This window comes from Desmodus rotundus, chromosome 8 (genome assembly GCF_022682495.2).
Source record: "Desmodus rotundus isolate HL8 chromosome 8, HLdesRot8A.1, whole genome shotgun sequence".
NCBI classification, from domain to species: domain Eukaryota; kingdom Metazoa; phylum Chordata; class Mammalia; order Chiroptera; family Phyllostomidae; genus Desmodus; species Desmodus rotundus.
Genome location: NC_071394.1, coordinates 124,147,508 through 124,160,662, shown reverse-complemented (window position 1 = coordinate 124,160,662; position 13,155 = coordinate 124,147,508). Strand labels below are relative to the sequence as shown.

General features: G+C 54.6%; 1 protein-coding gene across 2 annotated transcripts in view; it reads right to left on the bottom strand.

Moving 5' to 3' along the window:
- The window catches only part of CTDSPL (CTD small phosphatase like), a 115,536-nt gene extending 114,773 nt beyond the window's left edge, over window positions 1–763 (bottom strand). Inside the window, exon 1 of one of the 2 annotated variants that reach the window (XM_053929420.1) lies at window positions 333–763. In XM_053929420.1, the coding sequence (XP_053785395.1) occupies window positions 333–411 (79 nt within the window). In that variant the 5' untranslated portion in view covers window positions 412–763. The remainder of the gene's footprint in view (window positions 1–332) is intronic. The other variant, XM_053929419.1, reaches the window with a different exon arrangement.
- Window positions 764–13,155: the final 12,392 nt, after the last annotated feature.

Genomic DNA, 13,155 nt, shown 5'->3' with positions numbered 1-13,155 from the left:
GCGCGCACTCAGGACCCGCTCACAACTTCTCGGTCGGCGTGAGCGCAAACACAAACTCCCAGCCGGCCAGGGTCACCCCGCACGCTCGCAACCGCCCGCGGAGATGCACGCGCACCCCGCACGCTCCCCGCCCGCGCCCGCACGCTCGGCCCCTCTCCGCCGGCACACGCACACGCACACTCACCGCCTCCCCTGCGGGCGCACCCCACGCCCCCGCACCCTCGCGGCCGGGCACACCCGCGCCCCGGGCCGAGCCGGCGCTGGACAGCAAACTCCGGCGCTGCGGGCTGCGTGCACACCCCCGGCCCGCAGCCGCCCGCGCCCCTCCTCACCTTTCTCGCCGGCGCCCCGCGCCCGGCCCTCGTCCTCCTTGGGGTTGGTCACCTGGGTGATGATAGCCGGGCCGTCCATGGGTGCGCGGCGCGGCGGCCGCCCACCGGCCCGGCCCCCCGCCGGCCAGGCGCGCGGGGGCGCGGCGCGGGGGGCGCGCGGGGCCGCGGGCCGGGGGGGCGCTCGCCGCCGCCGCCGGGGCGCGCCCGCCGCCCGGCCCCGCGCTCTGGGAGAGGCGGCCCGCGCCCGTGTCCCAGCTCTCGCCGCCGCCGCCTCGGGGCTGGAGTGGCCGCCGCCTCGTCACCATGAACCCCGGAGCCGCGCCCGGGAGAGCCGCGCACCGGGAGGCGGAGAGGGAGGCCGGGCGCCGCGGCCAGCGGGAGCGGGCGAGGGGGAAGGAGCTAACGCGGAGCGAGGGCGGGAGCGAGGGAGCGAAGGAGCGAAGGAGGGAGGGAGCGAGGGAAAGCGGGAGGGCGGGCGGGTGGGTGTGTCCGGGCCCAGGGACCGGCCTCCGCCGCCGCTGGCGGCTCCGCCAGCCAGCCCGGGGGGAGCGGCGTGCGGGGTGGGATGGAGGCGGCGGGTGTGGGGCGGGAGGGGCGCGCGCTTGGGGGGTCCTTGGCCGACGAGTGAGGCGAGGGTTTGGCGTGGGGGGGATGCCACAGGGGTTCCGGCGGTAGGTGTGCGGGGCCCGGGGCGCACGGCGGTGTCTGGGCGCCGGAAAACTGAGTGGGGTGAGGGCCGGGGCGGAGAGGGATGTGGGAGGGAGTCGGCAGACCGCGGGGTGAGAGGCGTGGGGCGACCACCAGGCCCGTGGGTGTGTGGCAGGTAGGGCGCAGAGCGGAGCGCGGCGCGGGGCCGAGGAGGGGTCGCATGGCTGCGAGGACGGGCCCTGCGGAGGGGTGTTTACGCGGACGAGCCCAGAGAAGTGTGGGATGGGACGGGGCCCCGGGAGGGAGCCTCGGGGGAGATGCCGAGGGGCGTCCGGGCGCGGGCGCCGGGGAGCTGGCGCAGAGGCTGCTGAGGAGTGCTGGCTTGCAGCGAGGCGGTCCGCGCAGGGGCCCCGGGCCCGCTGCAGGGAAGACCTGGGGTTGCGGGCAGGCTCGGAGAGGCCCGGGAATGAGGGGCCCAGGAGGGAGTGGGGTTCCGGAAGGGGGCGCCTGCCGGCCGGGCTGGAGGTTCCCGGATGGGTGCTGGCGGGACCCGCACCAGCTTTGTGCCCGAGAGCCCGCTGCCGGGTCCCCGCGGATCAACCTCCTGGCATGTGGTGGTGTCGCCTTCAAGGGAGCCCCAGGCAAAGAGAATTTATGGGTGCTCTGCAGAAAGGGGGCCAGGGGAGCAGATCGAAGGCCGAGGAGAAGAAGGGACCTGTGGAGGGTCGAGCTGCGCACGGACTGTGCTTCTGAGGAGTTGCCAGCCACTGTCAAACCTGGGGTGACGGCCAGACCTCGAGCATGACGGGAAAGTGCCCCTTCAGCCTCCGAGAGTCGGAGCCCGGTCGTGCCCGCGCCTTCGAGTTCCAACTTGGAAGCCACACAGGCAGCTTTGTAAATCAGGGGGCGGGGCGGTGTCGCTGGAGCGCGGATCTGGGGGGGCGGGGCGGGGCCCTCGCGGGCGCTCTCCACCAATCAGGAGGATTTGGGCGGGAGCGTTACGTCCGGCCGAGGCTGAGTGGGCGGGATGCCGCGCGGAGAGCCCGGCGGCGGGGCGCTGTGTTGCGCGCGCACTTCAGGCCTTGTAGGCTCGTCCAGGCTTGCTGTGCCTTAAGGAAGGCGAGGCCCAATGGGACTTTTCTGCTCCGTATATACCCTGGAACCCGGATCTGGTTGCAACCAGGGCGAGTGCTCACGGGGAACCAGCGAGCCTCTCCAAAAATGTATTGTACACTTCAGGAGGTGCTTCTGGGGAGGGCCAGCCGGCAGACTTCCCTAGACCCTGCCTCAGGTGGGGCCCAGTGATGGTCCTGTGCTGGAGACGACTCTGGGGCAGGGCTCCTGGGGCTGAGGCAAGTGGGAGAGCCCTTCAGGGGAACTTCTATGAAAGGTAGGAAGGCAAGCAGTGGGTGTTTTGCCCCTAAGTCTAGACCTCAACTGACTTCCTGGCTCTCTGCACGTGGATGGGTCTTGGCGTCAGTTGCCTTGGCGTTTGTTCACCCACAAGTAGCTTGCGCTTCACCTTTGGGCCCCCAGTGAGTTGCCGGGGACAGCCAAGCCCTGAAGGTTAAGTGAAGTGCCCTTTTGGTTAGGAAGGCAAGCCCTAGACAAGTAGCCCGGGCTCCAGGACAGGCCGTGCCTCACCCTCCCAAGTGCAGACCAGATCAGGGCCTCACGCTGCCCAGGAAGGCCCTTGTCCCTACTTGAAATGCTCTTCACTTTTGTTATGCGCGGGGTAGGACTGCCCCAGAGTCTGGCGAATTAAAATGCTTTCTGAATTCAATATTTAAAAACTGAATTCTAAGGGGCCAGAAAGGGATTTTCCAGAGATAGGGTTCTTCATACGATTCTTAGTATGTAACCACGGAGCTCAGCATCCCTGCCGCCGGGGTGATGCTGCATCCCATGAGCCAGCGCAAGGTGATGGGAGCGTTTGGACTCGCTGACCCACACGTCTGGGGCCTGATTCCTTTTGGGCGGGGGTCGTGCTGAGGTCTTGCTCACTTGGCTGAGGCTGGGGAGGAGCTCAGGGTACAGGGCCAAAGGCAGTGGTTTCACACACAGGTTCTCTACTGCCTGGCCTTTCCTCTAATAGTAACTCCCTAGGTCCTCCCAGTAACAGTCTTCCCTTACCTGCATCCTCTAGCTTCCTGAGACCACCTCCAAAAAACCAAACAAGCCAACAACAACAAAAAAACCCCAAACCTACCTTCACCCAAGTGTTTGTCTCAAGCTCAGGCGAGAAAACAGCTTGCTATCTTTTAAGTCCTTCTTCCCCTCCATATTCTGTTCAGTTAAAGTTTTAACTTTTTAATTTCACGAATAGTAATAGAAATCAAAGAAAAACCACCCACAGCCCCATCCTTAAATCAGTCTATTTCCCTCCATTTCTTCCTAATCCTTGCCTAGATGTCGACCTCATTTTTAGGTAGCTATTGAAGAAAATGTTTAAAGTTTCAAGGTGAGTATTTTTTTCACGTGGTGATACAATCATTAGAACTGCCATTGTCGCTCAGGGAGTCGTAGGCACGATAGCATCTTGGTTCTACAGTAAAGGGAAAACTTAAGAGTTGCTATTGGGACAATGGATCAGCCATATTTACATATTTACCTTCTATAAAAGACAGAATAATGAAACATACAAAATTCACAAGCAGGTAAATACAGCAGAGCAAATACGAGTCAATGCCTTTTTCATCTTGGATGGGAAAGGCCTAAGAGTGACAAAAACTCCAGGAATCACAAAGGATAAGATCGATGAGTTTGGCTACGTTTGTTCATCAAACAAACATCTATTGAGTGCCCACTACGTACTGGGTTCTGTACTAGACACGGAATCTCAGAATTGTCGGAAAGGAGGTTTCGGGAGCTGGGCTGTCACACTCGCATGTCAGCTAAACCTAGGGCTACCCTGGCTCCCTGGGAATGAAAGCAAAGCGGCCCCGGCGGCCTGAGGACAGGTGCCAGCCACTGGCGGCCAGAGCACACCCAACCGCAGAGAGGAATGTCCAGAAACGGTAAAAGGGACGTAAGGGGATCTGGACAGGGCACCAGAATGTTGTCTGAGTCACATTTCCCAAACTTCTACCGTGCAGTGTCCTCGTGCCACCTGTACTATGCAATATTTTCTTTACATTAACTTAATTTTTGTTTAAGTACATTTTGTAAAATAGAAAATTAGTGGATACGATTTTTTCTAAGACAAATGGCAAATGTAGGAAGGACCGTGATCCCCAAAAGGAAGAGCTGCATAGAGCGAGGGGACAAAGACTAAGATACCATGGGCAGGTGGACGTGGGACTAGGGCTGACAAGCCTGGCCCCAAGGGGCCGACCGAGGACAGGAGCAGGTAGGAAGATGGAGCGGGTGTTGGTGAGGGCAGCCTGGCCTGGAGTCTCTGCTGGAGCTCTGGAGTAGAGCTCCAGTATGGGAGGGGACAGTTGGGCCAGAAGGTCGGGGAGTGGCAAGACTGCTCTCAGGTGAGGGAGAGACTGCCCTTGACAAAGGAACAGTGAGTTCAAGGTCAAAGTGAGTTGGTGCTTTGAGGAAAGGGGAGCCAGGGAGGCAGCGGTCCAGAAGGCGTGTCCCAGGTATAGGGAACAGCACGTTTCCAGGCTTAGAGGCAGGGGAGAGCATGCTTGGGGAAACGTCTGCAATGGCCGCAGTTTAAGGGTCTGGTATTGTGTCAGCTCACGTCAAACAGAGCTGTTCAGCTCAGGAACGGGATCTGGGCTTTGGGGGCTGTGGGCATGATGTATTCAGAGGCATGTTTAGAAAGTTCCCACTGACTGACAGGTTGGGTCAGGGGCAGTGCAAGAGGCAGGGAACTGTGCAGAAGGTGTTGCATTAATCCAGAAAGGAGAACGGTGATGCTCTCTGGTTTACCCTTCTCAGCTCACCCCGGGTCTGCTCACCATCTCGGAATCTCTCCCCTCCAGCCTCTGTTCTTGGACTACTTTTCCTCTTCTGTGTAGGTTGAAGTGGAAAACAACTCAAACCAGCTGAAGCAACAATGGGAACTCTATCGGCCCACGTGACCAAACCAGGCTTCTGGGAGCAGCACCCCTGAAGTGTGGAGTTGGAGGTCCCGAGGGGGGTGGCTTCTGTGAACTCCAGCTGCCCTTCGCCGTGACCTGGAAGACCAGGGTGTTGTTGTTAGGGAAGCCAGAGGGCCTTCTTATGTCCCTAGACACCCTGTCTTGTCTTCCCCACTCAGTTGCCCCAGGACAGCATCCTTAAGGGCTCCCAACGGCTCATCCTTTTGCCCTCAACATCTGTGCTCCCAGACATCCTGATCCTTCTTTTCCAAGACTCCCTCTTGCCCATCACATGTGGGTTTCTCCAACCAAACGCCTAAATCCACTGACACCTGAGACTTCCTAGCTATCTTTTTCCTCTGCTCTTATCCCCAGGGGTGCTTTCCAACCGGCCCCGTGTGGGGCAAATGTAAAGCATCCTTCTCACCCAAGGACACTTCACTCTGAACAAAAAAGGTCCCCTAATGGCCCAGGGGTCCAGCTGGTGTAGCTCGCCCCCTGGTGGTCCCGGTGTTGTGAGGTCCTTTTCATGTGCCCAAATGGATACAAAGTTGGCCTCTGTTCCCTGCTAGCTCCTGGGGGTATATACCATAGCCAGAGTGGGCCCAGTCCTGTCCTTCATTTCACCTACCTGTTGTGATTTGCACTCCTGTTCAGCTTTCCCCAGGGTATTAACAGAAGAGTCCCCAGGAATGTGAGGACCTCTGTGCTTATCTGGGACCGGCGGGGGGTGGGGGTGGGCAGGTAATGTGCCCCACTTGGCAGCCAGCCTTGGAGTAGAGATGGAATGGCAGAGTTGATGCTGGCTACTGGTGATGGAGAGGAAGGCAGTCGACCTATAGTCCGGAGGACAGAGAGAAAGGGACACCTGGTATAAAGTTGGTGGTCAGGAAGTATTGGGGAAATCTGAGAACAAGACACAGCCTGGTCTGAGGCAGACTCCAGGTGCCCAGAAATCCAAGAAGCTTTCCTAGAGGAAGACACCCAGTCACTTCCCTCTACCGCCAAATTCCCAGACTTGTGGGGCCCAGAGAACTTGTGTGGCATTAGGGGATACATCCCTCCCTGGGAGCCCTGGGTGCGGGGAGGACATGGCCCTGCCCAGAAGCCTGTTACAAAGGAACAGCCACCAGAGCAGGTTGGGCAGGGCAGCCCCGTGTGTCCTCAGGCCATTGGCAGGGGTAGCTTTGGCTCCTGAAGGGGTAGAGAGTCATAGAGTCCCAAGCGGATCTGGGGACTCGAGCCAATACTTCCCTTGAAGTGGGATCCCCCCACTTCTATCCCCCACAGGGATTGCCTCTTTGATGCCTCTCCTATGTCCCAGGGCACATGGTATCACCTGGCCGGGCTGGTGGAGCTGCTCCTGCCTGGCTGCTGGCATCTGGCCTCTCACCCAGGTTCCCCAGGCCCTGGGCTCGGGCCCAGCCACAGGTACTCGCTTTATTCCCTGACCCGGGCTTGCAGAGCTCAGGCGGGCAGACCCAGACATGCCCACGGTCTGTGACGTGAGATGTTTCGCAGGCAGGTCTGGTCACAGATGCGCATCTTGGCACACACAGCTACAGGCTGACTTGTGCACAGGCTCAAATACATGCTGGGACGCGGTGCACATGTGACAGGTTGCCTCTGCCCCGGCTGGTCTCTCCACCTTGGCACCGCGTAGTTCTCCCTCCCTCCGCCACCCTTTGGTATCCGTGGCCCAGTGCTGCCAAGCACTACCCTACCCATTCTTTCCCCTCGAACCCCGCCTGCTACCTTCCTGGTCTCCCACCGTCCCTCCCACCGTCCCTCCCGTACATGATCACAGTGAGAGCAAAGGAGTGTCTGCTGGCAGTTTCTGCTTTTCACACAAACTTCCCCAGAGGCCTGGGTGGAGAGAGCGCTGGGCTATATCCTTTGGAACTGGGGGAGGGGAGAATACAGGGAGAAAAGAAATCAATAAATCAGCCTCTCTGTCCCTGTCCTCCGCACCCCCTGCCACGACCTCACTCATCTGCCCCCGCTGTGCTTTGTCCTACACAGATGGCCCAACGGCACCGATAAGCCGATTCTCAGGTGGAGTTTCAGCCCCAGTGGCCCACCACTGTCCACCCAGTCCTGCTGTGGTGCTGACGTGGCCCTGTGCTCCACATCTGACTGCCAGGCTGGGGTGGGGGGAGAAGGAGGCGTGTGGGGACCCAGGGCTGAGGAGGCCCCATCTCCACCTAAAAAGACCACAGGCACCTGCTTCCCCTCCCTGGGCCTTGCTTTTCCAGGCAGGAACACGCAGATGGACATCGACTCTAGCCCTGGAATGAGTGCAAACCAGAAGGGGGCGCCTCTCCCCGTCCAAGCTTGGAGATGGGACCAAGGAAATACAATTTTTGGACATTGGGAACCATAAAAATGGTGTTTAAAACACTAAAAGCAAAATGTGTTTGAGAACTGAAGATATTTGTCACATGGATTCAGCCTGACCTAGAGAATGCACAAAGCTCCTTAACATTTACCGTCGCTGCAAGTCCCTGACAGCTCTTGGCAGGAGAAATGAAGGTGGGTAGGTCTCACCTGTCCTGCTTGCTTACTGTACGCCAGCCTCTGACTGGTGCCATATGTCCGCAAGGGCGAGAGGCCCCCGTGGATGCAAGGAATGGAGACTTTCGTAGGAAAGAATCAGCACAATTGTGTCTCAGCTCTATCTTCCATCCCTGCTTCTCTTTGGGCCTAACTGCCAGTCCTCCTGCTAGCAACTTGCTAATTTCCATAAGTCCCACTTTCAACCCTGGGGAGAGAGAGAGAAAAATCTATTTGGCTCAGGTCATTACCATTGTTCACGTTCCTATGGTTGTATAAAACAGTACTCTAAAACTTAGTGACTTTTAAAAAGCAACACAAAAATGTGTATATGATCTCAGTTTGGACAGGACACAGTGGGAATGGCTCATCTCTGCTTTACGCGGTGTCCCTTGAACCCTCTGAAGACGTGGCAGGGGGCTGGGCTCATCTGAAGACTCTTTTCCTCATGTCCCAGTCGATGCTGCCCGTGGGCTGAGACCTTCAGGCTGCTGGCTGGAAAACCCACACGTGGCCGTAGCAGTGGTGCCTTTATTTACTGCCCTCTGATGTTTTGACGTCTCAGGGCCTTGTCGACTCTTGAGTGGCTGCCCCTCATTCATAGAGACAGGACATCTTTCCTGTGCAGACCAAGCGACCTCTCACCCCTCTTCTTTGAGGCTCTCACAATGCAGGCCACTGTTCTCTTTCCCTGGTCCCCTCCGGGCCAGCTTCCAGACAACTAGGGACAGTCCCTGCACCCCAGAGGGCACTGAAATTATTCAAACTAGTCTTAAACCTGCTCACCCTGTGTCACCAGCTCCTTTCCATGGAAACCACAATAAAGCCTCTTGACACAGTTTCCCGTCCTCCCTCTGCCTCCTGACCAATACTGGGGCTCCCCCATGTGCACCCTGCTTCCCCTCCCCTCTGCACTGTGACATGGTGTGCCCCATTCGCTTGGGAACTATGAGTATAACAAACTGTCTTTTTGGTGGCAGCTGTCTCTTGGCTACTAGCCTTACTACTCCTGAATAATAATACAATCCATATTTTAAAACAGTGGACTCTCTGGTGGCTTGGGCTTTCTCACATTATGGTGGCTGGTTGGCCAGGGTGTGTCCTCTGAACAAGAGAGAGCCCCAAGGGAAACTACATCACATGTCATGGCCTAGCCTCAGAAGTTACTCAGTGCCAGGTCTACTGCCTTCTGTTCCCCAAGGCAATTACATAGTCCCATCTAGGGACAGGGGAGGAGAAGTCTCCACCGTTTGATGGGACCTGGCAAGGCAGTAGCACAGTATTTCCTTGAAGGGAATACTGTGGTGGCCAGTTTTGGAAAGTACAGTCTCCCAAATTATCCACTTTGGGCTGAAGAGAATGCCAGGTCGTGTTCTAGGTTAGGCTGCTCATAGGTCAGATGTCCCACCCCAGTATTGCCCTTGGACCTGAGCGAGAGGAGCCTTTGCCCTGGGCCTGGCACTTTAGCAGGCCTTTTCAAGCCCTTGTCCAGCTTTCCCTTCGCTTTGGGACGAGCAATTTGCAGGACAACGGGACACGGGACTGCCTGGAGTCTGTGCACCCACTGGCCCTGTTTTATTTTTGTAATTATTTAAAAAATTTTTAATCTTTAGTGTATTTTTTCCATTACCATTTAGTCCCCTTACTCCCTCCCCCCAGCAATCAGCACACTGAAAACTTTTATTTTTTAATTACAGTTTACGTTCCATGTTGATCTGTTTTAGTTTCGGGGTACAGCCTCGTGGTTAGACAATCATCTACTCTGCAGAGTGGTTCCCCTGATGTTTCCAGCACCCACCTGGCACCATACACAGTTATTACAATATGACTGACTATATTCCCTATGCTGTACTTGGCTATTTTGTAACTACCCCATTGGCCCTATTTTACAACATACCTGGGGGCACCCATGACCCTGGAATTTCTACCCGAACAGCTCTGAACCCACTTCTAAGGTCGGCATGCATTTCATCACTGGGGCTGTTTCTTCAGGGCTGACCTCATCCTGGGGTGGCTGTTGGCAGGGGGAGGGTGGGAGGGTGAGGATGCAGCTGGACTGCACGGGCAGAAGACAGTCCACATGCATGGGCATGGGCCTCTCGTGTCTGGGGGAGGAGGGAGACAGGCTGTGCACCTGGAGCCTGGGCTGGGCCATGCTCCAGGGCGGAATTTCAGGGACTCGGATTATTTTAAATTCAACCTGGTCTTCCAGCCTTATGTTTCTTTGCTGTTTCCTGTTTGGATTGGATGACGTGGAGAAACCACCCACAGCACAGAATCTGGGCCTCCATTGTTCTCTTGCCCTTGAATGTCAGGCATGGGCCTGCCCTGGTCCCGTTGGCGGCGGTGTTTCCAGGAGTGTGAAAGATTGCCCCCACTCCAGCCTCCCTGCTACGGGAGAGCCTAATGCAGCAGGGGGCATGTCAAGCACTGTCATGGGACTCCATCTTCACTAGTCCTCACAACCTCTCCGTGAGTCAGAGATCAATGATGGCAGCTCACCGATGAGAAACCAGGCTCACGGGGTGAAGAGGCTTGCTCAGTCCCACAGCTGGGGCGCAGGGCTGAGATGGCAATGGATGTCTTCACATCTGGGGCTCCTTTCTGTCCAGGAAGCAGTGGCTCGAGATTACAGTTCAAGTCACCGGCTGGGATTATTTCCAGGTCTTGACACCGAGTTCCCGCCATTCTCACACACTGTGTGTAAAGTAGGCCGGCTCGGAAATGGACTGCAACTGAGTTTATTTGAAGGGATGGCATTGACAGAAATCTAGAAAAGTATTCTGGGATAAACATAGTGATTACTAAAACCTCCTCGGTCTGAGTGCAGACGTGTTTTGGGGGGGGGTGAATAGGAGGTGACCTGGGACTGAGATGGGTACTTTTTCTGTGTTCTGGTTATGAGGCCTGAGACCCACAGTCTATTAGGTCTGTGCTCGGTAGGCCCTTCTGTCCTCAGGAAGCTACACTCATAACTCTAGATTGTTCATCTGTTGGCCTGTTCCCAGAGAGAAATGAGGATGTGGAGAGAAATGGCAAGAGAGTAAGACGCAGCCTCAAAGCGATGTCATATCCGTCCAGACTCTCTTTTGCATATGTTGTTCTCTCTGTTAAGAATGCCGTTCCCTGCTCTTCATCTTGAGTAATCTCTCCGCCTCCCAAGGTCTGCTCATCAGGCAGCTTCCTCCTCTGAGATCGGTACTCTTGGGGAGTGCTCCCCTTGGCTTTTGGACTTATTAATTGGGAAAAAGCAGCTGCAGGGTGAGGAGGGAGAGGAGGAAAAAACGTCCCCTGGATCAGTCGGCAAACTGACTTAACACATCCTATCTCTGGCAGATTGGGCTGCACCCTCAGATGAGACCACCCCATATGCTGGGTGGAACCCCTGAAGGGGGCCCTGTTACTCACCTGGTTTCCCCTTCCTACGTAGAAAACCTGGACTCGCCAAGAACATTTCCCTGTCCAATGTTGAAACACCTGCTTCTCCCTTCATAACTTAATTCAACTTTAAAATTCCTTTTCCCCCTTTATTTATGCAAACACATTTTCCTCTACAGTGGGGTTCTGAAAGATTATTAGATACCCCTCTAGTTCTGTGTATGGCTGAGATCAGAAACCAGGAGGCGAGATGGCTTGCACCTTCTCCAGCTGCAGCTAAGGAAACGCGGGGCTTCGGCGGGGGAAGACAGTCCTGACCACGACCGCTTTTCTTCATCTCTGAGGGCTGGGGCTGCATTCGGATGTAACCTGCTTTATTATCAAGTTGAGCATTCACATCAGGGCTGGCTCTGCAGTTTCCTTGTTGGTGCTAAGCTGGTTTAAAAGTTCCAGACGCCGCGCCGGTAATGGTTGTCAGCTCAACACCTTGCTCAAAATCAAATCAAGAAACTGGGTCTAAACCAGATAATACAAATTGGCAGCCCAAGGGTGAAATCCAGCCCACAGGCCCATGCTGGTGGCAAACGTGGTTGGTTGTTGTCCCTGTGGTTGGTTTTTAAAAGTTTTTGTTTGTCCAGTGGAGGCTCACAATGTTTTCTATAATTATAGACTTATAGAAATGATGCCAGAATAAAGAATTCCCATGTACCCTTCAACTACAGTCCCCAGTGCAATTTTATGAAATGGCTTTGTGTCTGTTTGGTTCACTCCTGCACCTCTAGGACCTGAGGAGAGGGTTTAGGGCATTGTCGGCATTGGGTAATATTTGTTCAATGAATGAGTGTTTATAGATGGGAAATGAGAAGTGATCAAAATGTTTCTCTCTTCAGAAAACCATGGAAAACACATCAGAGTGAATCAGCACATTATGGGTGGGAGTAAGTTGGTACAACCCTTACAGAAGACAATTTGACAGTCTTTGTCAAAATGCACAGATCCATTGTCCTCACAGTTTTACTCCTAAAAACTTGTCCTAGAGGATGCTCACACGCAGGCAAAATGACAAGCACAGGGTTACCTATTGTACTAATCAAAGACTGGAAAGCAATTAAATTTCCTTTGAAAGGGGGCTGATTATATAAGTTATGTTTCACCCATACATCAGAACAACGGAAGACACAGTCATGAAAAGACTAAGGATGCCTTCTATGAACAGAGAGGGGAAAACACTACTGCAGAATGGTGCCTATAGCAGGCTACCTTTGCCTGTAAGAGGAAAACCCAAAGGTCCTTATTTATGTTTGTGTGTAACTTCGTGGAGACAATCTGAACGGACTCATAAAAAGCAAGTAACAGTGCTTCGTTGGTGTTAGAGGAAGTCCAGTGAAGAAACTAGGCGGATGGTGACAAGACGGGAGAGAAATTACCCTCTCTCTCTGTCTCTCTCTGCCTCTTTTCCTGACTCTGAGGGGCAGGTTTTAAACCAAATGCTTATATACGCATACATAATGTGGAAATACATACATATAAAAAACAACTGTTAAACCAAAGAGACAGCAGAGGAAGTCATCGGACCCTAAAGACCACAACTATGCAGCCAGGGCTCTCTGTACAGACAACCATGTGAGGGGGACTGTGGGTCACTCACGGGAATTTCATCCGCTCTTGCTAGATAATGATAAATTGTGAGTGGTAATTCTACTTGGACAGGAGAGGCAATGAAACATGTTTCCATCCTTACTGTCTTGCATGCAGATAGTCCCAGAGGGGACTTGACAGATTGACAGTCAGTAAACCACTGCACCCAGTGGGGACATAGAGGAAGTTCCAGGGTGGAATGGATGCACCGCACAGAGGCTTTACGATACGTAACATTAAGCGAAATGTTCCAGCCGATGAAATTGGGAATTTTGCAAAGAAAGAATTGTTGGGGTAATTATTGTTCTAGAATGTCAGAAAGCAAGATCTTTTAAATTATTAAACAGCAAATTCGGAACATATTCAGAGAATAACACAGGTCCTCTGTATTACACAGGGTTTGGCGCATGGCATATGATCAATGTGAATTTTTAAAAAGAAAATGAATTAAGCTGAGTGCTGCTCCTCAAATAAAGTAAATGGATGAATCTGTACCTGCCACAGCATTGATCAAACTCTTTTAAATTGGGGGGCCCAAAGAATAACTAATAACTAATAACTAGAACTAA